This window comes from Citrus clementina, unplaced genomic scaffold, assembly GCF_000493195.1.
Source record: "Citrus clementina cultivar Clemenules unplaced genomic scaffold, Citrus_clementina_v1.0 scaffold_5, whole genome shotgun sequence".
In the NCBI taxonomy this organism is placed as follows: Eukaryota; Viridiplantae; Streptophyta; class Magnoliopsida; order Sapindales; family Rutaceae; genus Citrus; species Citrus x clementina.
In genome coordinates this window covers 2278001-2302315 of record NW_006262201.1, presented here as the reverse complement: position 1 = coordinate 2302315, position 24315 = coordinate 2278001, and the positions used below count along the sequence as shown (strand labels likewise).

General features: G+C 34.5%; 3 protein-coding genes and 1 pseudogene across 6 annotated transcripts; 3 read left to right on the top strand and 1 right to left on the bottom strand.

Annotated features, from left to right (window-relative positions):
• The first annotated feature begins 21 nt into the window (after positions 1 to 21).
• LOC18041465 lies at positions 22 to 1050 on the top strand (annotated as a pseudogene).
• A 350-nt stretch (positions 1051 to 1400) lies between these two features.
• LOC112098564 lies at positions 1401 to 4870 on the bottom strand. The gene is made up of 2 exons (XM_024185181.1): positions 4619 to 4870; positions 1401 to 4017 (listed from the first exon to the last, which is right to left on the bottom strand). Exon 2 carries the CDS (start codon positions 4011 to 4013, stop codon positions 1596 to 1598), a length of 2418 nt encoding a protein of 805 aa, XP_024040949.1. The 5' UTR covers positions 4014 to 4017; positions 4619 to 4870; the 3' UTR covers positions 1401 to 1595.
• A 7850-nt stretch (positions 4871 to 12720) lies between these two features.
• LOC112097698 lies at positions 12721 to 18237 on the top strand. The gene is made up of 7 exons (XM_024183049.1): positions 12721 to 12771; positions 13164 to 13345; positions 13658 to 13737; positions 14338 to 14525; positions 15231 to 16067; positions 16559 to 17045; positions 17202 to 18237. The coding sequence occupies exons 2-7, from the start codon at positions 13251 to 13253 to the stop codon at positions 18104 to 18106; spliced, it is 2592 nt and encodes an 863-aa protein (XP_024038817.1). The 5' UTR covers positions 12721 to 12771; positions 13164 to 13250; the 3' UTR covers positions 18107 to 18237.
• Positions 18238 to 18977: 740 nt separating this feature from the next.
• Positions 18978 to 23471, top strand: LOC112097707. Of its 4 annotated transcripts, none has more exons than XM_024183070.1 (9): positions 18978 to 19026; positions 19904 to 20011; positions 20311 to 20390; positions 20684 to 20871; positions 20988 to 21156; positions 21232 to 21308; positions 21439 to 21509; positions 21711 to 22186; positions 22345 to 23471. In XM_024183070.1, the coding sequence occupies exons 2-9, from the start codon at positions 19917 to 19919 to the stop codon at positions 23193 to 23195; spliced, it is 2007 nt and encodes a 668-aa protein (XP_024038838.1). In that variant the 5' UTR covers positions 18978 to 19026; positions 19904 to 19916; the 3' UTR covers positions 23196 to 23471. The 4 variants fall into 4 exon arrangements, with proteins under 4 accessions (XP_024038838.1, XP_024038837.1, XP_024038836.1 ...); XM_024183069.1 differs by lacking the exon at positions 18978 to 19026 and adding an exon at positions 19054 to 19120; XM_024183068.1 differs by lacking the exon at positions 18978 to 19026 and adding an exon at positions 19203 to 19302.
• The last annotated feature ends 844 nt before the right edge of the window (positions 23472 to 24315 follow it).

The window sequence follows — 24315 nt, the reverse complement described above, 5'->3', positions numbered from 1 at the left end:
TAGATGAAAAAAGAGAGCATAATGGCTGCAAATCATCAACATTCGTGTTCTCAATGCGGGGACTGGGTGGAGGGAAAAGTGGTTGGTTCAGGATCATTTGCTACTGTTTGTTAGGCAATGAACAAGGGCACGGGTGCACTTTTCGTTGTAAAATCTGCAGAGTCCGAAGCTGGAGTTCAAGCTTTAAGGAATGAGGCTGAAATCCGTCAAAGTCTTAATTCACCAAACATTGTGCAGTGTCTAGGGATAGATTTCACTTAGGGAAGAAATGGTGAAAAAACTGTTAATATATTCATGGAGTACATGGCCGGAGGAAGCTTATTAGATGTGGCAGAGAAGTTTAGAGGAACATTAGATGCAGGGGTCATTCGGTTGTATACGAAAGAGATTCTTCATGGTAATGGGATTTTGCATTGTGATCTTAAATGCAATAACGTGCTCCTGGGATCACATGAGGACGTTAAATTGCCTGATCTTGGATGTGCAAGGAGGGTAAACGACTTGAAAAACAACGGAAACTTGAAGCAGTCTTGGCAATCTATTGGGGGGACTCCATTGTGGATGGCTCCTGAGGTCCTGAGAAATGAAGGATTGGATTTTGCTACAGCTATTTGGTCCTTGGGATGCATGGTAATTGAAATGGCCACTGGAATTTCTAATGGAGCTGCGACTCTTCTAAAGATTGCATGTAGCAATGAGAAGCCTCATTTTCCTACTCAGTTCTTCAAGAAGGTACTCGATTTCTTGGCTAAATGCCTGGAGAGGAAGCCAGAGAAGAGGTGGTCAGCAGAGGAGTTACTCAACCATACATTTATTTCAGGGAATGCAAAGAAAAATTCAACAGAGGAATGAGCATGCTCACCATCAAGCATCTTAGATTTTAAAGACGAATGCGATTCTGATGAATCAAATTCTCCGGATGAGGATGAGTTTTAATGCAGAAATCCATTCTCAACTAGGCATTGTGGCAACAGATACAGAGTGGTAAGACGACTGGAGCCAGAGACTGACTTTTCCTCAGGGGATTGGATTACCGTTAGATCAAGTTAGTAATCTGTCGTTACTCCCAACTTGTAGGGACATGTGAATATAGCAAACCAGACGGACGTTTGTGCACTTTAGAAATTTTCTTGGTCGCTGTACATTTTAGATTTTTTCTATTAACAGCAACACTGCATTTAGGTTTAAAAAAAACCCGTTTCCACAAGACATTATAATTCTGAGCAAAAAACAAAATCAAATTGCATAATGATTAACTGGAGACTATTAATCTGGACAGTAGAACATAACTCCTTTCAGCATAACTTGGTTCGGGACTAAGTAAAACCTTAGACTAACATTGGCAATGAAACTTGCCATTGGCGAAAAGCATGAAAGGCAAAACTGAATAGATTGCGGCACCAACCAATTCTAAAGTGTAAAATTTGTTAGAGAAAATTAGAGGATACTTCATTTTTTTCCCCCCTACAAATTAGTGTTCGAATGCCTACAGAAAGAAATGAAGCATCAATATGATGAGTCAAATATTAAAGACAAAATATACAAAAAAACTCAGAAAATTTGATTCTTTTTTACATCAGATACAGCATTGGTCTTCAGCAACTGCTGGAGCTGGGAATGACCGCTTCTGCTGCCTTACATGTTTGACGGTTGTGACCTAGACTGCCACACTTCCCACATTTACGCACCATTTTATCTTCCCTCTGCAACTGTTTTCGTTTATTTGTAGAATGCTCACATGTCCGATGCTTAGCTGGTGGTAGGACAATATGGTTTCTGACTTCCTCTGAAACATCCCATTCTTCTGGTGCGCCAACAGGGTAAATAGGCTCTGCATATGCGGCCACCAAAGCCTCAGAACTGTAGAAAGATGAACATAAAGTGTAACAGGAAATGTTATGAATTCTGCAAACGGCAAGGACATGCTCGCATGGCAGCTGCTCAAGCTGAAACTCTTGACAACTGCATGTTCTGTCATGTAAGTTAACCTTGTCCTCCACAAACCCATCTTTGACAATGAATTCGTTCAGGTCAGACTCTAAGACCTGATATGAAAGAGACTTATCGTGCCTTTGTTGGAGTTCGCCTTCAGCCCAATTTGTCAATTGACTATTCATATTCACAGCTTCATTCCGACGTTCCCAAAACCACACTTGCAACAGCTCCCTAATATGATCAACTAGTTTTGTGATGGGAAGCTCTCGGGCATCCTTTACAATAGCATTCATGCACTCAGCTGTATTAATAGTCATAATATTATACCGTCGCCCATCAGAATATGCACGTGCCCAATTCTCATATCCAATTTCAACAAGATACTGATCAGCTCTTTGATCAACTTTACGAATTTCAGCCATGAAATCATTGAACTCTGATTGACGATATAAGGAAGCTGCTTTGAAGAAAAGTTCGTGCACATTAACATCTTTGAATTTAGCCTTAAGGTTCTGTCCGATATGATATACACATGCACCATGATTTGCATGTGGGAAAATATTTGTTATACCTTTCCTTATGCTTACATTATCATCAGATATGAATACAAGATCATCAACTTCACCCATTAAATCTCTAAGCTTAGTCAAAAACCAATCCCACAATGAATCACTTTCTGAGTCACCAATACCAAATGCTAAAGGATATGTTTGATCATTTCCATCTTTGCAAGTAGCAAGAAACATGATGCCTTGGTATTTACATTTGAGGAATGCCCTATCCACAGCAATTACTGGTCTGATTGAAGATCTAAACCCACGGATTGAACTACCAAGTGCCATAAAGAAAGACTGGAAGTGGTTTTCTAAATCAGTCTCTATATGTGTAATGGTGCCTGGATTTTTCTTTTCAAGCATTTCACAATATGCTGAAAGTAAAGAGAAAGATTCCTCAAGCGAACCCTTTACAGAGAGCAGTGCATATTCTCTGGCCCTCCAAGCCTTGTCATAACTTATGTTAACACCAAATTGCTTTAGGATATCTTCCCTTATGCTACCAGGTTTGTAAGACCGTGCAACACCATCACACTTAGACTTAATAAACTTGCTAATTAGCTTCGAACTTGCTTGTCGGTGATTTCGTTGACTAATATCCAGAGAGCAATTGTGCACAGGATAATACTTCCTCACCTGGAAAAAATCAGAACCTTTCAACTTTGCAGCACGTAGACGCCATTTGCAATCTTTAGCAACACATTTGAGAACCAAAATGTCCTTTGAGGAGCGCGTCACTCTATACTCAAAGTTTTTCTGCAAGGCCAGCATGCCAATTTTCATTTGCAACTCTTCCTTGTCTTTGAACAATGCTTTTACGTACACACCATCATTGTGACCACTGTGACTTACAAAGTCATCCTTGACCTTAACAATATTTCGAACAGCATTAGGATCTACAACAATTTTCTTACTGCTCGCCAACAAACTAATCCTAGGCAGTCTATCCTTATAGGGTGCCGGGCGGCTGCTTCGAGAGGAAACACTCGGTGGTGATTTATTGGGTTGTGTGTGCTGTGTATCCGGAACTTCATCAGGAGGCACTTCAATCTCATTTGGTAAGTTATTAGGAGAGAGACCCTCCACGTCCACGTTAGATAATGGCTCTACATGATCAAAAGTTGCAGGCATCTCTTCCCTAGGACCTACATCATGTTGATTATACTTCGGCTCCGGTACCACATCAACACAGTCTTTCCCTAACCTGTAGCCAGACCTAGATTCAGAAGTAACATATAACGGAGTTCTTGCTACACGATTTTCAGCCATGAAAAATTGCACATCTTCATCCCCCGTTATTTCTGTGGGTGGCAATGGTTCTGGTGAGTTCCATGCAAACTTCATGGTGATTTTGGAATCTGATAGATTGGCATTGATAGTTCGAGCCACAGTTTTCAACAACTCTGTATAAGTGGTTGAAGGGGGCAGCATAACTCCTTTACATTCACGGCCATTGAACTTATATTTACCGTCCACGTTAACCCATTCCCCATCAAACACAACCGGAAACCGAACCAGATCCATTACGCTGAGACAATACAAAAAATACATTTAGGTTCTAGCATATTTAGGCTTAAAGCAAGCAAAATGCCCACATATCAAAACCATCACTACTATATACTCTGTTCCCCGATATGCTATGGCAAAACATTGAAACAACAACACTTTAATCGCAAAGTTGGTACAGCAACTATCAATAACAATTATGCATTTCGTTACCCCATTGGTAATGTGCGATTAAATTCACCTATGAACGAAAGTACCCACTTCATTTTCTAAATCAGTTGAAAAACAAACAATACCAACACAATTGCACAAAGTTTGTATTTCAACTTTGCATAAGTAGCATTACTTGTTAAAAATAAACAAAATTTTGACATCATGTACATGGACAATCACACTACATAATCATATTCTCATAAAACGTAATTCCCTATATCATTTGAAAAAAAAAAAAAAAGGAAATGTATCACGAGCATTTCAGCAAGCACTTTGCATGCAACAAAAGATTTTCTAAAACCATTAAGAAGGTCAATAATTCAACAAAACCGCAGAAACCCACAACAATATTCGAATCTAAACGAGATATGAAAAGGGAACAAGGAACATTAAACATAATGAGTACATACCAAAGTGCCGGCAATTTAGAGTTCTAATCTTGATTTTTTGTCTTCTAAAGATTTAATTGAGATTTTTTGCGCTGTAAAGCTTTTGTCCAATTGAAAAATTGCAAACAATGTGAGAAAATGAGCGAGCAAAAATTGGTGAGTGTTAGGGCTTCTTCCTTTTGGGGAACACAAATCGAGACAATTTTTTTTTTTTTTTGAAAGCATATTATATTTTGCTCCGGCCGGCTGGGAGCAAAACGAGAGATTTTGTAATTCAAGGGCAAAATCGTACTCTTATAATATTTGGTTAGTTTTTTGTAGGGATGGCAAAATTCGGGTCCCGGTCTGGGTTTGGCCTTTTCGGATCCGGATCCGGATACCATTTTCTTTTCTCGGACCCGGATTTTAACTTGGATTTTTTCACCTGGGTCTGGGTCCGGGTTCAACCCGAAAAAATTCGGGTTTTCGGATTTCGGGTTTTGAACCTGGATTAATGAATCAATATCAATTTCTAAAATTCTAAAAATAAAAAATTAATACATTTCCAAGCAATAACACATCTAGATTAATCAATAAAATTAATTAAAAAATAATATTAAAATTAGATATCCGGGTCCGGGTTAACCTAAACCCAGACCCGAATATATCCGGGTTATTAAAATTTATTCCGGACCCGGATTTTTTTATATTCCGGTACGGGTTCAACCCGGCCCGGATTATCCGGGTTCGTCCGGATCCGGACCGGGTCCTGGTTATTTTGCCATCTCTAGTTTTTTGACAGCAAGTTTGGCAAAAAAAAAAATTGGGGTCCGATTCGAATTGACAAAGATCCAAAATATCCAAATTCAGAAAAAATTCGAATATGTACGTTAAAAAATATAGATTCGGATGCTAAAAATTAAAATTTATACAAGTTTAAATTTAGATTTGGATGCAAATATATCTGAAAAAGCAGATATTCAAATTTGAATTATTTTTAAATTAAATTATTTATTAAATAAAAATATATAAGTTAAATGAAAAAAATAATAAGATTGATTAGAAAATATATAAATTAGATTAAATTAAAAATATATTAGGATCTATATTATTTTATGTGGATTTGTGGTGTTTTTATAAATTTATTTGTTGATATGTGATCGTGTTAGATTTGGATTTATGTTATTTTTGATATTTTATTTATGTTGTGGTATTATATTTGTGGATAAATAGTGTTGTTCAATATTATTCTAGGTACTGAATTGTTGATTGTTGAATTAAGATTAGATTTTATTTAATTTTATTAGGTAAATTTGTTGAATTTTAAATTATATTTGAAATTTTGAATTTAGCATTATGTGGATTAGAATATTCAAAAAAATTCGCCAGCAATCCACACATATATTACCCGAATTTGGATCCGCATATATATATATATTTTTTGTAGATCCAAAAATGCAGATGCGAATCTAGATCCAAATACACCTACTTCTAGATCCGGATTTTGCCATCCCTATTAATAGATTATTCCTCCTCTTTTTCTTTCATTTTCTCCTTTTCATTTTATAGAGATTATTCCTTATCTTTTATTCTTTTTTTTCCATTATTATTAATTCACAGACATTGAAGCTCAAATCTAGGACCAAAGTCTAAGAAAGGCCATTTTTTACTTGCAGAACTAGACCTTGGCTTCAAAAACTTTTTAACCCCTTATCATTTATTCTTTTATTATTGGTTTCTAAATTATATTGTGAATTTTATTTCTAGAAAATTAATATATTTTATTTCTTATATTTAATAGCACATTTAATAGTACCTTTTAATAAGTTTTCTTCATTTTTCATTTTGCAAAAATGAAAACATCCATTATCAGAAGTAAAACCAAACAGTTATTTCACCTTCCATTTGAAAAATAAAAGTCACATTCAATTAAATTTTACCTTTTTTTAGGAGACTTTTGTTCATGATATTTACAATCATATATTTACTGAGACCAGTTTACATCAAATCTTATATGGTATCGCTCAGATTTTAACCCTCCAAAATATTCAAGGGATGTCAACTCCACTCTTGGTTTAAGGGACGTTAATTCCAGTCGCACCACTCAGATTTTAATTCTCTTAAATATTCAAGGATCGTCAACTCCACTTTTGGTTTAAGGGACGTCAACTCCACTCTTGGGAGAAAATTTGTCTTCACTTAAGTTTTTGAGGAAAAAAATTTAAATTAAGGCGTGATGGGTTTTGGAAGTATTTGTTAAATTCCATTTTCTGTGGTATAAAAGTCACTTTAATAAACTTTGTTTTGAAATTATTGAATTTAATAATTATATAATTGTTAAGTAAAATAAATTATTTGTTTAGATAGTCCTTTTGGTTAAAATTTAAATCGTTAATATACATTCGATATGTTATATTATGTTAAATCAATAATTAAATAATTATTGAATGCACTAAAAATGTCCTTCGTTGCCCGCGAACTTTCCATTAACAGGCTACATTTTTTTTTTTTTTAGAGGAAAGTAGAGCTTTCATTAATTCATAGAAAGGTAGAAAACATGCTTAATCTCTTAAGGGAAATTTCTCTTTCAAACAAAAGAATCAGCCTTACCTAAAGGCTGGAGCTACTTTCACTAAAGAGTGAGCACAAGTACTACAAGACCTAGGTATATATTTTGCCACAAGACAACTAAACTGCTTCTTTAAAGTTTGAATATCTAAAATGATTCAATGTATCTCTGTCATGTTGCCCCTATTGTTGTTAATCAAATATGCTATTGCTTGAGAATAAGTTTCCACAAGTATTAATTTTTAACCCCCACTGGCTAAAAATTAATGTTGATGCAGCTACTAATGCGAAGAGAAATTGCTTTGGATTAGGGGCCATAATCAGAGACTCCACAAGAAAAGGCACAGTTTCATCCATTAAAACTGCCACTTTTAAGGGCGATGTTCTGTTTGCAGAAGCAGAAGCAACTGAATGGGGCGCATGCATGCAATCAGCAAGCTACATATTCGTTTTTTTAATAAATTGTAAAAGATTGGAGACCTAATGTTATTGGAATCTTGATGAGGATCATAAAGTTATTGGAATCTTGATGAGGATCATCTCATTTATATTTATGTTAGGGGTGGATAAACCCAATTCAACTCAATTGACCCGGTTCAATTTAATCTAATTTTGATCGGTTGAGTGGATTATTATTGGTTAATTGAGTCAATTTTTATCTAATTAATAATTGGATTGAGTTAATTATAATGAATCCATATAATCCGACGTAACCTAACCCACATAAATAATAATAATAATAATAATAATAATAATGATGATGACGACGACGACGACGACGATGATATATTAATCCTCGATTATAAAATCCTAAAGACCTAGGTTGGGTTGATTTTATTTCAGCCCATTCAATAGTGAGTTGGATTTTCACCAATTCTGTACAATTCATCCCATATCCACCCCTATGGCCCTATCTGAAATTTAGTCCGTAATTTACAAATATGAATAGTTAAATTTATGTTTTCTAACTCAAAGACATAAAGTATTTTGCATGAATAATTAAAACAAAAGGCTACATTAATCCTACTGTGACAAAAAATGTATAAACATTATATCTACACAACATTTGGCTCAACATTTTGCTTCGTAATTCACAGCATTAATGAATTTGTTGCTTATGAAATTTCAGAAGCACAAGGTGCAAAATCTGCTGGTAAACACTCTGCAGGAATGAATGACCAAGAACATAATGTTGACATACCAGAATTTCCTCCTAACAGAAGTTCTGAAGATGAATGTCAATTTAACACAACTACTTATGATGATCTAGCTGATATGGAAGAATGCAATTCTTTATGACGATTTAGTTTTAATGAACAACAATTGCTTTACTCTTATTACCAACAACATGAGACGAAGTGTTATTGATCTAGGAATGCTATATCTAATCATTAATATCTCAAAGGACATTTCACCTAATCTATATTTAATCGTCTTCATCTGCCATGGATAGGTATCCTCAACTACAGGCTCATCCTCATCCTCAGAATTTTCTAAGTTAATCACCTCCTTTCTTTTTATAATGTCATCTACATATCCACTGCTATCCTCGTCTATCTCCTCTTTAACTCACAACTACCTACATCACTCGTAGTAGCGTGAATGGTAGTAAAGGGAATAGCATCCACCACAATATTTTTAGTCATTTTGATACTAGGTCTTGTTGAACTAAGAAAAACCTACAAAGTGAAAATGACTATGATTACTCTCCTAAGGATAGCAATAAATAATAAAAGTAATAAATAAATAAATACTCATAGAAAGTCGTCGGAAAGTCGCAAGAAAATCACCAGAGAGTCGACAAAAGGCCGCCGAAAATTCGTTGCCAGCCACTATGAACACCACTGTCGGGCACCTTGAGAACTTTTCTCTCTAACCTCTTCTCTTTTATCTTGTAAACTATTGCATGAGATAGGATAATGGGAAATGAGGCATTACATATGAGAGGAAGAGGACCTTAGCCAATTAAAGAGGATTTGCAATTAAGACAACTAATGATAGGAATCAAATATTCTTAAAAAGGAATCAAATCCTCCTAAGATAGTTTAAATCTCCAAAAATCATCCTAGGATGGAAATAAAATTATCATTGTAGGATGGAATTAAAATTATCCAAAGATGGAAGGAATGACCCTAGGATGGAAATGAAATAAAAAAATTAAAAAATCCTAAGGAAATGAAATAATTCTTGTTAAGGATGGAAATCAAGAATAAAAATCCTTGGAAAAATCCTCCTAAGGATGAAATTTAAGGAAAAATTCCTTAGAAAAATCATCTTAGGATCAAATCCTTCTAAGGATAAAATTTAAGAAAAATTTCTTTAAAGAAAATCATCCTAGAATAAAATCCTCATAAGGATATAATTTAAGGAAAATTCCTCCTAATGATGAAATCTAAGAAAAATTTCCTTAAAGAAAATCATCCTAAGGATAGAATTTAAGGAAAATTCCTCTTAAGGATGAAATCTAAGGAAATTTTCCTTAAAGAAAATCATCATAGGATGAAATCCTCCTAAGGATAAAATTTAAGGAAAATCATCTTACGATAAAATTTTCCTAAGGATGAAATTCTTGGAGAAAATCCTCTTAAAGATATTAAAAAACTAAAAAGAAAGTCTAAATTTTTTATTTTAAAAATTTTAGACAGGGAGGGCAACTGTTGGACTAAAAATAAAATAGACCTAATAAGACCCAAATAAATTTAATCTCAATAAGACCCATATAATAAATTTTCTTTCAATTAAGCCCACAAAATGGTGGACAAATCACTTAAAATGATCCTCCTAATTAATAAAGCTTCAAAGCCTAAAAGGAACCAAGATCATAGATTTTTATCCTAAGACAGACTATTTAGGATAAATCAACTAGGTGGTAAGGATTCAAAACCCAAAACGTGCCGAGGTTCTAGGTTTTTATCATAGGACAAACTTTCTATGTTTGAAAGGCTCATATTTTATCATAGGACAAACTTTCTATGTTTGAAAGGCTCATATGATCCCAAGGTCTTAGTAAAAATAACCTAAGGATAAAACGTTTCTTCTTTTAATTCGTAGACAAGTTTGTATATTCATGTGTCAATCAACATAGGCACTAAAAGACAAATGTTGCCAAATGTCATAAGAATAAAGACATTTGTCATCAAAATAATTAGGATTCAAGTCAAATCAGTTTGGCCGATAAATATGTCTTTCATTCTCACTAAAAGGTAAGAAAAAAAAAGACTAAAAAGTAGAAAATGCTAACTTTCTTCCTCTAATCTTTCTCTTTCTAAATTTATATTTCCAAACGTCAGGTGACTAACTTGACCGTCGGAGGGTTTTGCTGGTAAAGCCGGCCCTCTAATCTTTTTCTTGTGTTTGTAGACTATCACTAGACAAGGACCTTCTAATTGCCTAAGGAAGTGAACTCAGAAGAGGATATATAAAAGCCCATTAAGATTAGTCCAAAGGATAAACTCACTATCATAAAATCCAATAAAGAGGAACCCAAGTCCTAAGGGGGTCGTCCTCAATCGAAATTTTCACATCATAAGTTGGGACAAAATTTGCAACAACAGAGGTGTTATACTTTTCAAGTTACAGTTGTTGTAGAAAAAAACTATAATAATTTTGACAAAATTATTAAATGTATTATAGATTTTCTATTATACAAGTGAAAAATTATATCGACATCGCTTACAAATTATAGTAGGTAGTGTTTACCAAACACTTTAATGATGTAACTTTTAAAATACACCTGCCCAGCTTCAATCTCAAATACACCGTATATCCTAGTAGTTTCATTACTTATTTATTCTACAGCCATGTAAAATTTATGTCCCTATTTGCCTCCGATAGAACCTTGTCTTTACACTTGAACCATTATTGTCAACAAATGGCAAATTCCTACTGAAGTGCTGCTGCATGAGATTAACCGACCTCATGAGTTTCAAAAATCAAAAATCCATTTCTTGAAAGTTTAAAGTTTTAACAATTTGTATACGTACAAAGGTTTGTTTGATCTACTTGGCTACGTGGCTCGTTAAATGAATTATGATGAACTTTATTGTCCCATTAACTTAGACTATTAGTCTGACATTTGAACTTTCATTATACGTACGCTCTGAACTTTGATAATAGGGCTGTTAGCACATATAAATCCAGTCCATTTTATGAATTGTATATAATTTTTTTTCAATTCGATATAAAGAAGTAGTGTAATCTAATTCAATTCAATCCAGGTGTTTCTGAATTGAATCTCGCGAATTTTGCCAATGGAGACAATTAACACCTATATTTTAAAGTCTTGAAGTTCAAATTTTTTATAGCATTAAAGAATTTTGGATCATTTTTATTTGATACGTAATAGAGTCGGTTTAAGTTCGTACCAAAGAGAAAAGGGAACTTGAGCCGAAACCACTTACAATGTTTATAGCCAAAATAAGGACAAAAGGTCGTTGGAGAAAATTTATTGAGTAATTACCCTAAATAAATTAACCTGTTAGTATTAGTTAAAGGAGAGAGTTTTTTGATGTTCTAAGAATATTGTTCTTTATTCATTTATTGTTAGTGGAGCACCATAACTTTTATTATGCATTAAATATATAAGAAGCAACATTTAATCAACCCATAAAATCATTCCAACTAATAATTGCATAAAATGTGTCCATTTATCCAGACAATTAACAAGGCGATAACATTTTAATTTTAAATATTTTACTTTATTCTTGCCAAATAAAGACATTGTTTTTTTTTTTTCCGTTTTATGAAATAGGACCCTCACCTGAATCGCTTCACCTCACCTCAAATAAGTATCTTTATAATAATAATAATGGTTGCTTTTTTTTTTAATAATTATAAGTTATATTAAATATAAATTAGGAAAACTCTAGTAATAATGAGTGTGACTATCATGAATGATATCTTATACATTTTCTGCAGGGATAAATATTTATTTGTAACAAATGGATAGATTTGTCCTAATATTTTTTAAATAATTAAATGTACATCACAAAGAAAGTCACAAAGTTTTTTTTTTAATCCTATTATAAGTATGTTAGAATCTGTCTCCGTACATTATCATTGAAGTTTAGATTAAAAAAAATATGTGCATTAAAATCTGTCAAAATTTACTGACATATTTTAATGTATCATAATTGAGGCTCAACCTAAAAATATCATATTTCAAACAAATATAAAAAGAATGACTTGAATCCAACTAAAATAATGAGCCTTGAGCTACTGCTACTCACAAATGGATAATGAAAGTAAGAAAATCTAAAAACTTAGGAACCAAGGATTGTGCTGCCCAAAAAATAATAATAACATTCATATTGCATGGTCCTATGCATTCTTCTAGCGTAAAAAGTATAATGATCAAGATGTTTATTACAAAAATAATTGAGATTAAAAAAATCAAATTAATCCATTTCTATTGGTAGTATTGTCAAAGATATTATATTTTTGTTCTCTTTTTCGAATTTTGATCTGTTTTTGGCTTTTGCTGAACGGTCAGTACTCTACTCTGTCTACTCTGACCAAACATTGAATTGATACCTTTGAAAAGGGCAAAACCATTTCTTGTTTTCTCTGCAAAACTTCTCAAACACGCCATCTGCCATTGCTGAAACAGAGCTTTGTGAAGTTCAAAGGTTTGTTTGATTTTTTTTTTTTTTTGGGCTTTGTGTCTGAAAAATGTTCTTTATGCGTTTGGTTTTAGCTTCTTCTCTGAAAAGGGTCATCTCAAAAAACGTTAAATGCATGTTCTTTTGCTTTCCCTTAAAATGGGTTTTGCTTTCCATTTTTGTTTTCTGTTTTCATATATGAGAAGATATGCATAATGGTGTAACACTAAGAGAAAGTTTTAGAGCGACAATGCTATAAAGTCTTGAGCTTGATTACAAAGTCTCTACTTTTTTCTTTTTTCATTAAAATCCAAAGTTTGGTCCTTTCAGTTCATTTGTTTAAAACTACTAATCATCGTATTTAAAGTACGAAGTTTGTTTCTTTTTGCTTTTTCTTAGATGGTCCCCTGATTTTGTAGGGTTTCCAAGAGAAGAATATTGAAGTGAAGCATTTGGGTTGTTCTTAAATTAGCATTTTGGGCTTAAAGTTAAGAGCTTTGAAGAAGATGGGAAGAAGACAGAAGTTGAAGAAGGAAGAAATTGCTGAAGACTGGTGTTTTGATTGCAAAGATGGAGGAACCCTCATGATCTGTGACCATAAGTAAGTGTTTACAAAGATTGTAATAAGCATTTAATATCAGAATGAAAAAATTCAGATTTTTTTGCTCGAACTGAATTAACATATTTGTTTGGAGGTTGAATGTAGTATTCTTATTCTTATTCTTATTATTGTTATTATAATGTATATGCCTCGCAAATTATTTTCATTTTTTTCCTCTCTCTTTACCATAAGCTTGGCCGTGCATATTTTATGATAAATATGACAGTGCTTTGTTGTTTGATCTTCGTTCAGAGCTAATCCTCAACAGAGCATGTAGTTTATCCCACTAACTGTAGTAACCATTGCCTGTAGGGATTGTCTTAAAGCGTATCATCCCAGTTGTGTAAATAAAGATAATTCTGCAATGAAGACTACTGAAAAATGGACTTGCAGTGAGTAATTCTTATTTGTGATGATAACTTTCCCTGGGAATTGTTCTGTCATTATCATTGAACATTTTATATTTCTTTTTAACTGTGTCATAACATAATTTAGTAATGCGTCTGAGGGCTCATAATGCGTCTTCCATCTATATCATACATAAGAATATCCTAAGAGAGAAACTTAGGAATCACATTGTTATCACTTATCACAATCCACAAAACCTAATAACATGGCATCCGCATAGTTGGTTAGAGTGGAAAATTATGCACCATGAAGTGGCATTGCTGCACATCATAACATGCACACCTGACATGTGCGAACTAATGCATATATTAAATACATCTATGTTACAATCTTACGCGGGAAAGAAAAATACAGATGACTAGGTGGTGTCTTCTTTCTCTTCAGCATATCAAGTTCAATATGTCGCATAATTCCTTGTACGCTTTTCGTATGAAGCTTACCGGTCTTGTACACTTTTCGTATGAAGCTTACCGGTCAAAAAAGTTAACACGGATTTGTTCTCCTTTTCAGTTAATACCTATGATTCTTGTTTTTTCTTTAGAAATGTGTGGTATCCCTTGATTGAATTAAGTATTAAATTTCAGATTTGCATATTTGCTTCAAATGTGATAAAGCTCCAAAATTTTATTGCCTATGTTGCCCATCCGCCATATGTGGACCCTGCCTCTATGAAGCTGAGTTTGCAGTAGTTAAAGGGGATAAAGGCCTCTGCGATGAGTGTTTAGAGCTTGTATTGCGTAAAGAAGAAAAGAAGGATGTTGACCCTAATCAGGTATGCATAGTTGGTAATATAGTATGCATCCGTGCAAAGCTTTTGCAACTTTCTAGTGTTTCTTATTGCTTACAAAACTATTAGACGCTACATAGACTCTATAAGATGCTACATAGACTATAAAATATCTTAATCATTTAGACAGTTTGTTCAGCATCATCCATCTACACATTTTTGCAAAAATGAAATGTATGCTTTCTTTACTATAATCCCTTGAAAAGAAAAAAAAAATTATGATGTCTAGATGAAGATGAAGGATCATACTATTGTGGTTCTAGACCGGAGAGTTATGGATCAGCATTGTAAATAATTTATTTATAAAGCTTAGTATTGATTAACTTGTGATTAACCCTTTAAAGGTTGAGCTTGTTATCCCTGATAAAGGGACGCATGGTTTACTGATGTTGCAAACTTTAAAGTCGTACTTCATCTGATGCTTATGTCCGCATTCATCTTGAAACAAATTCTCTCCGACTTTAGACGGTGCTTGTTACTTCTATAATAAAACAGAGAATTTTATTTGGTAATTAATTAGTTTATTCTTTCTGCCAAAGGTCACACATGTATCATATCTTTTAGATGCAGTCTATGACTACCATTATTTTATTTTATTTTTTGATGGTGTTTTTACTCTCTTTCATCTTTATATGTAAATGTTACTATTTTTATTCTTTATTTGCAATGGTTTTCTTTATTGCTCTACAGTGCAAGAATGACTTCAGTGATCCAAGCACTAAGGAGTTCTTTTTTTATGACTATTGGCGGATAATAAAGAAAAAGAAATGCTTGACTTCAGAAGAAGTCATTGCAGCATCTAACCTGTTGAAAAGGGGTGAAAATTATAAGTTTGCTTCCGATTCAGATGAATATGACATAGGGAAAGAAAAGAAGAGCAGTAAAAGGAAGAGACCAAAAAGAAAGCAATCTGCAATGAAAAGTAAATTCAAATCAAGCAGAAAAGAGTTCATTGGATGGGGATCGAAATCTCTCTTGGAGTTCCTGGTCTCCATTGGGAAAGACACAACCCGAAAATTATCAAAACAAGTGGTTGCAACCATCATTAGAGAATATTGCAAAGAAAACAACCTTTTCCACCCAGATAAAAAGGAGATATATTGTGATGCAAAGCTACAGGCTCTTCTAGGAAGGAAGTCGGTGGAAAAACGTAAACTATGTGAACTTCTAACCATTCATTTTGCTGAAAACTTGGAATGTTCAGAGGAAGAGCTTTTATGTAGTTCAGAAAATGAGGATGACGACTCAGTGGCTTGTAAACGACAGATGCATTCAAGCTCAGTCCAAAAAGCACTTAGCAAGGAAGAAGTTGCTGATGAAACTGCAGAAGCACAAGGCGCAAAACCTGCTGGCCGAGACTCCACAGGAACAAATGAGAAAGAACATAATGTTGGCGTACCACAATCACCTCAATTGAACACATCTCTGTATGATGGATTAACGGATATAGTGGAGTACAATCATTTGCTTCGTTGGTGTGAGGAAAGGGAGAGGTCCAATGGAGAGATGTCTGTGGAGAGAGATAAGGTAAAAGCTCAAGGATGTACCTATTTTTGAAATTTGTTCTAAAGATCATTTTTTAATTTCACTGATAAACTGATCAACTTGTTTTTTGATACTGTTTGTTTACCTCTGCATGCTGCATATTATGGGAACAAAATAGTGGAATGCAGTAAAAGTAGTTTCTCTACAAAATTTTGATGATGTGGCAGAAAAGATGGAATGGAAGAGAGAAAATTCTTTATTGATGGATTTTTGACATACAAATTTGGAGTAAAAAATATCACTCTATTAATAGGCAGCAATGGAATATAATCATTGAAACTTTGGAAAGAAAGAATGAAAAATGAAAACCTGAAAATTATCTAAAGCATTGCGAGTATTTCTGTTTACTATTATGGCAAAACATTCTGCATGTGTGCAAGATATGGATAACCTAAACTGGCCATGAAGAAAAACTTAACTTGCATTTTTCATCTACATTATCTAAGAACATGAACTGTTTGCCACCACTTCAGATGCAATCAGAGCAGCCGCTGCAGTCCTTACATGAGGTTCCGATAGTATTTGCTGACACAGAGTATGCAGAATCTGCTTGGAAGGTGTATTCAAGAAGAAATCGAGAAGAATGCCGTGAAGGCTTACCAGAATTGTCCTCTGGAATGATTTCTAATGGCAATGGAATTTCTTTCCACATGCCATCAATTCAACCAAAGTTATCAAATGAGCTTCCGGTTGGAAATGCAGTTTCACACGTGGAACCTGTGTCTGAAGAATCTTCACTTGGAAGAACTTCTAACAGCAATGGAGTTTCTTCTCACATTCCATCTGAACAACCACTGTTATCAAATGAGGTTCCAGTAGTAATTGCAGCTGCAGAACATGTGGAACCTACAATCGAGGACTCTGTGAGAGCAAAAGAACAGGTTGGCTTACCAGAATCATCCCTTGTCAGAACTTCTGAAGGAAATGCAATTCCTTGCGACATGATACCTGATCTTTCAGGTTTGTCCACCTATACTAGTGCTTTTCAATTTGCTTGGTAGTTTATTTGAATGCTTTGTTTTTTGGAACTTCTCTAGATATTTCTGATTACAGAACTGAATACAAGTTGTTTGCACACAATTGTAAGCTTTTAGCTTGTTGTCCTTGTAACAATAGCTCCACCATCACAACCGTCAACTACTATCTTTCAGTCTGAGCTCCCTGAAGCATCAGCTCCATCATCACAACCATCAACTTCTGTCTTTCAGTCTGAGCACCCTGAAGCATCAGCTCCACCTTCTAAACCTGTGCCTACTATCAGCAAGCCTGAGCAAAAAGTAATAATGATTGACCTCTTAGATGAAAGGGATGTTAAGGAAGAGAGAGAGGAGATAAACTGTTTAGGTGAAAATGATGCCTTCCTTGAAGATCTTCAATCTCTGCTTAACCAGTCTCTTGAAGATCTTTCAGGGCCTTCAGAGCAGCCACCAGTCACACACACATTGAGTCCTGATCAAATTATGGAGGCGAAGCGTTGCTTGCACATGTTCTGTTTGATGAATTTTGATCAGCTAATCGATCATGCAGAAAGGGATCAGTTTTTCTTCTCTCTGGATTTGTTGCTGAAACATGGATTCGTCCCTAAGCACATGCTTGACATGGTAACAAATTTACAATTGACGTTATCGAGTAGCACATTTTTATACTCTCAGTGTCAGGAGAGTGTTAGGAGGGCAGACGAGGAAAGAGAACGTGCTGAGTCCTTAAAGCAAGAATTGGCAGACAGGTTTCGACTTTATGAAGAGATTGAAAGGAAAAAACAAGTTGCAGCCCACAGGATTGAGGAGTTGAAAAATCAGTTGAAAGATGCGAGGGATTCAAGAATCGGTTTACACGAACAAAGCAAGAGTCTAAAGGCATCATTAGGAACATCCAAAGTTGCCCTTTATCAGTACATGCAAAGTTCCAAGACCTTTGCGATGATCAAAGAAACTGGTCAGCAAGTCATGAAAGATATTGACGAATCCTGGAACAGCTCTAAAACTGAAATCTTGAATCTTTTGCTTGACTTCTCTCCATAATTCTTCATCTTTGAACAGCAGTAGCTTTGCTTTTGTTTCCATTTGCCAACATAATGAGACCAGTAACTTGTGCTTTTACCTTCGTCTTTCTTGTTATGTAGAATTTATATTAATATTTCAGTACCCTTTTATACATGCAGCAGTTTCATGATTAATTCTGATGGCTCCAAATTTTCTTACCTACACTGTTCAATGATCACTTTTATTTTCTTGTAACAAAGTGTGTGTGTTTTATTCATAGCCCATATATATATATATATATATACGCGGAACAAGGTGGTGAGTAACTTAAAATAAAAAAATAAAAATAAAGGGTTTATTTGGTACAAATGGACAAGTTATATCCACTCGATCAAGCTGCTGGAGGTTGAGAAACTCCTTAATTATTAATTAACTCTTAATTCTACCTAAATTACCTTGCTACCTCTATTTATGGTCATTAATGGAGTTGGTGAGCCTAAATAAGACTCTGTTTGGAGTATTTTTAGGTTTCAAAGCATTTTTTTAAAGGAATTTTATTTACTTAAATCAAACTTTACTAAGCAAAAATAACTTTTGAGGGGACTCCAATTATAATAATCCTACGTTTTTGCCCAAAATAATAATAATAATAATAATCCTACGTTTTCTCCTCATACATAAACAACTTCATTATGCAGCAAGTTCAAATTTTATGAATCATGTTCATATTGTTTACAAAAAAAAAATAAAAAATTCACATTAAATCTCAAATTGATCCATTTCAATTATTAGTAAAAGTTACAGTGTTTTATTTTTCCAATTTGATGTCATTTTGCCATCTGTACTTGATTCTGACCTCTGACCTCTGACCATACATAGAATCGATTCATTTTCTAAACCTTTTCACTTCTCTAAAACGTCTCAGGCCTTCTCTGCTTTTAGCTTTTGCTTTGAAACAGGTATTGTAGCATCAGCCTTGAAACAGTCATCTTAAACACTCAAAACTTTATGTCTTTACTATCATTGTTGTTCTCAGCTTCTTTAAGTTTAAAGGTCTGTTTTTGCTTCTCTCTCTACTGGGTTTAAGTTTTTGCTTTTTGTTTATTCTGTTTTTCGTGCTTTGAGATTTAAGTTTTGGTGGAGATAATGCTGTTTAAAAGCATTGGAGTTCACGTTTCAAATGGGTTTTCTCATTTGCTTTCAGTTTCTTCTCTACAAAGGGTTCATCTCGAAAGGTTAAAAGTTTGTTCTTTTTTTTCTTCTTTTTTTGTGTTTTTAGAATCATGTTTTATTAATAAGCATTTGGAATTCTTGCAGAATCATGCATTATTTTCTTTCTTTTCATGCTTGGATTTTTTTCTCTTTGATAAGAGGCATTTGGAGTTACTTGTGCTGATCATACAATTTAAACTTTTGGTTTGATCTAACTCATGAACTTATGTTTTGCGCTGATCACTAAAAGTTTAAGCTTTTAGTTAATGTCTCATTTAAGGTTTCAAGATTCTGTTTTTAGCTTCTTTTCTGCAAATGCTTGTCTAAAAGATTCCGTAAATGCATTATAAATCTTGGATTTTTGAAAGTTAACGCTCTGTTCTTTTGATCCTGATTTTTAAATTTCAAAGTTTCCACCTTTTTTCGCTAATGGTTTGAGTTATATCAAACTATCAGTCCATCTGTGTAAAACTCTAAGCTTCATTTGAAGTTCAAACATTTTTTTTTTTTTTTTCACGATTTCCTCAAATAGGATTTCAATAATGCTTTGATCATTGAAATATTTAACATGAGAGAGAGCCTTTTTCACCGATATCCTTGACTTTTTCTGGTTTGGAGCATCAGAGCTTTGAAGAAGATGGCGAGAAGCAAGAGGTTGAAGAAGGAAGAAATTTCAGAGATTTGGTGTTTTAAATGCAAGCATGGAGGTGAGCTCAGGCTCTGTGACAACACGTAAGTTCAAAAAGGTTTCTAATAACAATTTGCATCAGTCCTTATGTTCCCTATTGTCTTTTTACCATTTGATTCGTAAATTTTTAGTATTATTTAGGATTATCTACTTAACTCCCTATCATTTGGTGAAAATATCAAATTTCGTGAAGTAGTCACGTAGTTGCTTTAGTTTCAGAATACATCACTCAGATTCCCAAAAGCTTTGGCAAATGAAATAGGGCTGAGCATTCAGATTTGCATGCCTTTGAAAAAGCTTATTGGCTATCCCATTAATTAATTGTCGTATCCGTGGCCTACAGGAGATGTCTGAAAGTTTATCATCCTGAGTGTGTAGACAAAGATGAATCTTTTCTCGCAGCTAAAACTAAGTGGATCTGCAGTAAGTTACTAACATAAATAATGATGTTTCTGTGTTTTATTCTCTTATGTTTGTTAACTCTCTGCCTTTGAATGTGAAGTTTAATGTATTTCCCTATAACCTTAACAATGTAACAACGTAAAAGCTGCTTGACTTGCAATAGGCTGTTGAAAAGAATAACAAAGCTCATTATATGATAGTGGTTATCTCGATTTTCTTATTTTTCCTTCTTTTTTTCATGACTTTATCTTTCTTGAATTGTTTATGAGATATCTGGTCAACCAGCTTGTAACATGAAATGTTCAACATTGCAGATTGGCATTTCTGCGGTGTTTGTGGAAAGGCCTCAAAGTTTTATTGCTTTTGTTGCCCATCTGCAGTATGCAAAACCTGCCTGTATGATATTCAATTTGCACTGGTAAAAGAAAATAAGGGATTTTGTAATTCCTGTTTAGAGCTTGCTTGGCTTATAGAAACAAAGAAGGATGTCAACTACGATGGGGTATGGATGATTAACAGTCGGTAAATGGAATTTTAAGCTAGTAAATTTTCTGTTTGTTATCTTGACCTCATTTTTTGACTTGCTTTCTATTGGTTTATATTATTCTGCTTTGCAAGTTCGACCGGAGTGACGCAGGGGAAAGAAACAGGTTCTACTTTAAGGGGTATTGGCAGAAAATAAAGGAAAAAGAAAGCTTGACTCCAGAAAATGTTATTTCAGCATATTACCTGCTGAAGAAGGGTGAAATGCATAAGCTTGTCTCTAACACAGTTGCATCTTATGAAGGTGAAGAAGACATTGATGGATTTGAAGATGAAATTCTATTTCATATGTCTGATTACATTGCTTTCATTTATACAGAAGAACACAACCTGTTACTTTGTTGGAATAAGAAAAGGAAGAGATCCAACAGAAAGACATCTGGGAAGAAAGAAAAGGTAAATGCTCAAACATGTCTGAAATTTATTAAAAACATCATTTCTGATTATTCTTTTTTCAATGCTGATGAAACTAATTATCCTGTGTATTCATGTTGCTTGGTCTATGCATAATTTGGAATCAAAACAGGCCAATGTCAAAGAGCCAGTTTCAATACATAACTGCGTTGGTAAGGCAACAGAGATACAAGGGAACAGAGGATATCCTTTGATGATGTGCTTTTTCACTCAAATATCGGCTAAGCAACATTATATCTAATTCAACTAAATGCGTTTATTTACTATTTATGTATAACAGTCTCATGTAGAAGACATGGACAATATAAATTATTCATTATTACAGGTGTTGCGGATTGGAATTTCCAAAAGGTTGTAGCCCCTTAACTTGCATTTTTTGTCTACATTCTCCAAATGCATAGATAGCCTGCCACTACTTCTGATGTTGTCAGAGCAGCCACAGTTATTACATGAGGGTCCGGTGGTACTTGGAGATGCACAAGATGTTGAAGCTGCATGCAAGGACTTTGCAAGAACAAAACAACAAGAACACAATGGTGGCTTGCCGAAATCATACCCAGGAAGCACTTGTGAAGGCAATGCAGCTTCATGTAACATGCCATTGGAAAATGTGGAATCTGTATCTGAGGAATCATCACTTGCAAGGACTTCTAAACACAATGGAGTTTCTTCCTACATGCCATCAGAACGACCACTGTTATCAAATGAGGTTTCAGAAGTAATTGCAACTGCACAACCTGTGCAACGTGCATCTGAGGACTTTGCGAGAGCAAAAGAACAAGTTAGCTTTCCTGAATTATCCGTTAGTAGAGCTTCTGAAGGACATGTAATTCCTTGTGATATGCTACCTGATTTTTCAGGTTTGTCTGGCTGTACTAGTATTTTTCAATTTGCTCACTTGTTTATTTGAATTAATTGCTTTGTCTTTTGGAACTTCTCTAGTCATTTCTGATTACGGCACTGAATACAAGTTGTATACACACAATTGTAAGCTTTTAAATTGTTATCCTTGTAACAGTAGCTCCACCATCACAACCGTCAACTGCTGCCTTTCAGTCCGAGCTCCCTGAAGCATCAGCTCCACCATCTCAACCTGCAACTACTGTCTGCAAGCCTGAGCAAAAAGCAATAATGATTGACCTCTTAGATGAAAGAGATGTTAAAGAAGAGAGAGAGGAGATCAACCTCTTACGCGAAAAATATGCCTTCTTTGAAGATCTTCAATCTCTGCTTGACCAGTCCCTTGAAGACCTTTCAGGGCCTTCAGAGCAGCCACCAGTCACAGACACATTGAGTCCTGATCAAATTATGGAGGTGAATCGTTGCTTGCATAAGTTCTGTTTGATGAATTTTGCTCAGCTAACAAATCATGCGGAAAGGGATCAGTTTTTTTCCTCTCTGGATTTGTTGCTGAAACACGGATTCATCCCTAGGCACATGCTCGACATGGTAACTGATTTACATTTGAAATTTTCGAGCAACACATTTTTATATTCTGAGTGTCTGGAGAGTGTTAAGAGCTGCGACGAGGAAAGAGAACGTGCTTTGTCCCTAAAGCAAGAATTGGCAGACAATTATCGACTCTACAGTGAGATTGAAAGTAAAAAAAGAGGTGCAGATGACTGGTTTAAGGAGTTGAGAAATCAGTTGAGAGATGCAAGGAACTTAAGAAACGGACTTGATGAACAATGCAAGAGTCTAAAGGCATCATTAGAAACATCCAAAGGTGCCCTTCATCAGTACATGCAAAGTTTCAAGACCTTGGCGATGAGCAAACAAACGGGGCAGCAACTCATGAAAGATATTGACGAATCCTGGAACAGCTCCAAAACTGAAATCTTGAATCTTTTGCTTGGCATCTCTCCTTAATGCTTCATCATCAGTGAAAACGAACAGGGCAGCAACTCATGAAAGATATTGACGAATCGTGGAACAGCGCCAAAACTGAAATCTTGAATCTTTTGCTTGGCATCTCTCCTTAATGCTTCATCATCAGTGAACAGCATTAGCCTTGCTTTTGTTGCCCGCAAAATGGGACCCTTAATCTTCTTATTTCTTGTTACGTAGAATTTATATTAATATTTCAATACCCTTGGATCCATGAAGTGGTTGCACGGTTAATCATGATGGCTTCAGATTTTTATATATCGATGGCTACTTGCGTGGTTGAATGAGTACATTCATTATCTTGTGACTGAAGTTTTCGCCTTTTGATTTAATGGACAATGAGTTCATGCTTTGCCTTGTATACTCGATAAGGTAACAATGCTCGCATTGGTCTTTATTTTGTGCTTTTTGTACTTCTTGATAAGTACTCTTTTGGGAAGCTGGTTAAAATTCAAATCAATTTTTTAATTATTATCTTTTCAAGATTCAAACTTAAGTAACCAACTAAATAAAACTGCAAGAAACTACTCAATTGTCGCGGAAGCGCGGTCATACTCCTGGAGGTTAGTTAGTAGAAGGAATTGAATGTCTTTTGGTTGACAAAATCATTAAGAGAAGCACTTAATATTTATTTCATGTCTTTTGCACACATGAAATAGGTTTTCAATTTTTATCTTCAAATTGTTTGAATGGTTTCATTATAAAGCAATTTCTATAATTTTACTACTAATTGGGGGTCCATAATCAAAAGGTGTGCAATTGCATGATAATTGATAAGCAAATTTGGGGTTGTAGGTGTAAGGAGTTAGGAGTCGTTATTACCGTTAAGATTTTGACACGAGAATGAAAACCCAATATGTGCCACGTGGCATTCACTTGACCAATCAATGTGTTACACATGAAAATAAATCCCTTCTCATGGAAGTTATACAAGCATGTTTTTCATGATCTTATAAGTAAGAAACGCATGAATGAGTTGCATAAACCATTTTTTTTTAATGTTGGCAGCAGTCATGCCCTTGAAACTTAGAAGATGATCACATAATAAGAAAACGAAGGCCAATAAATAAATTAATTAAAAAACTTGATCTGATTTTTGAAT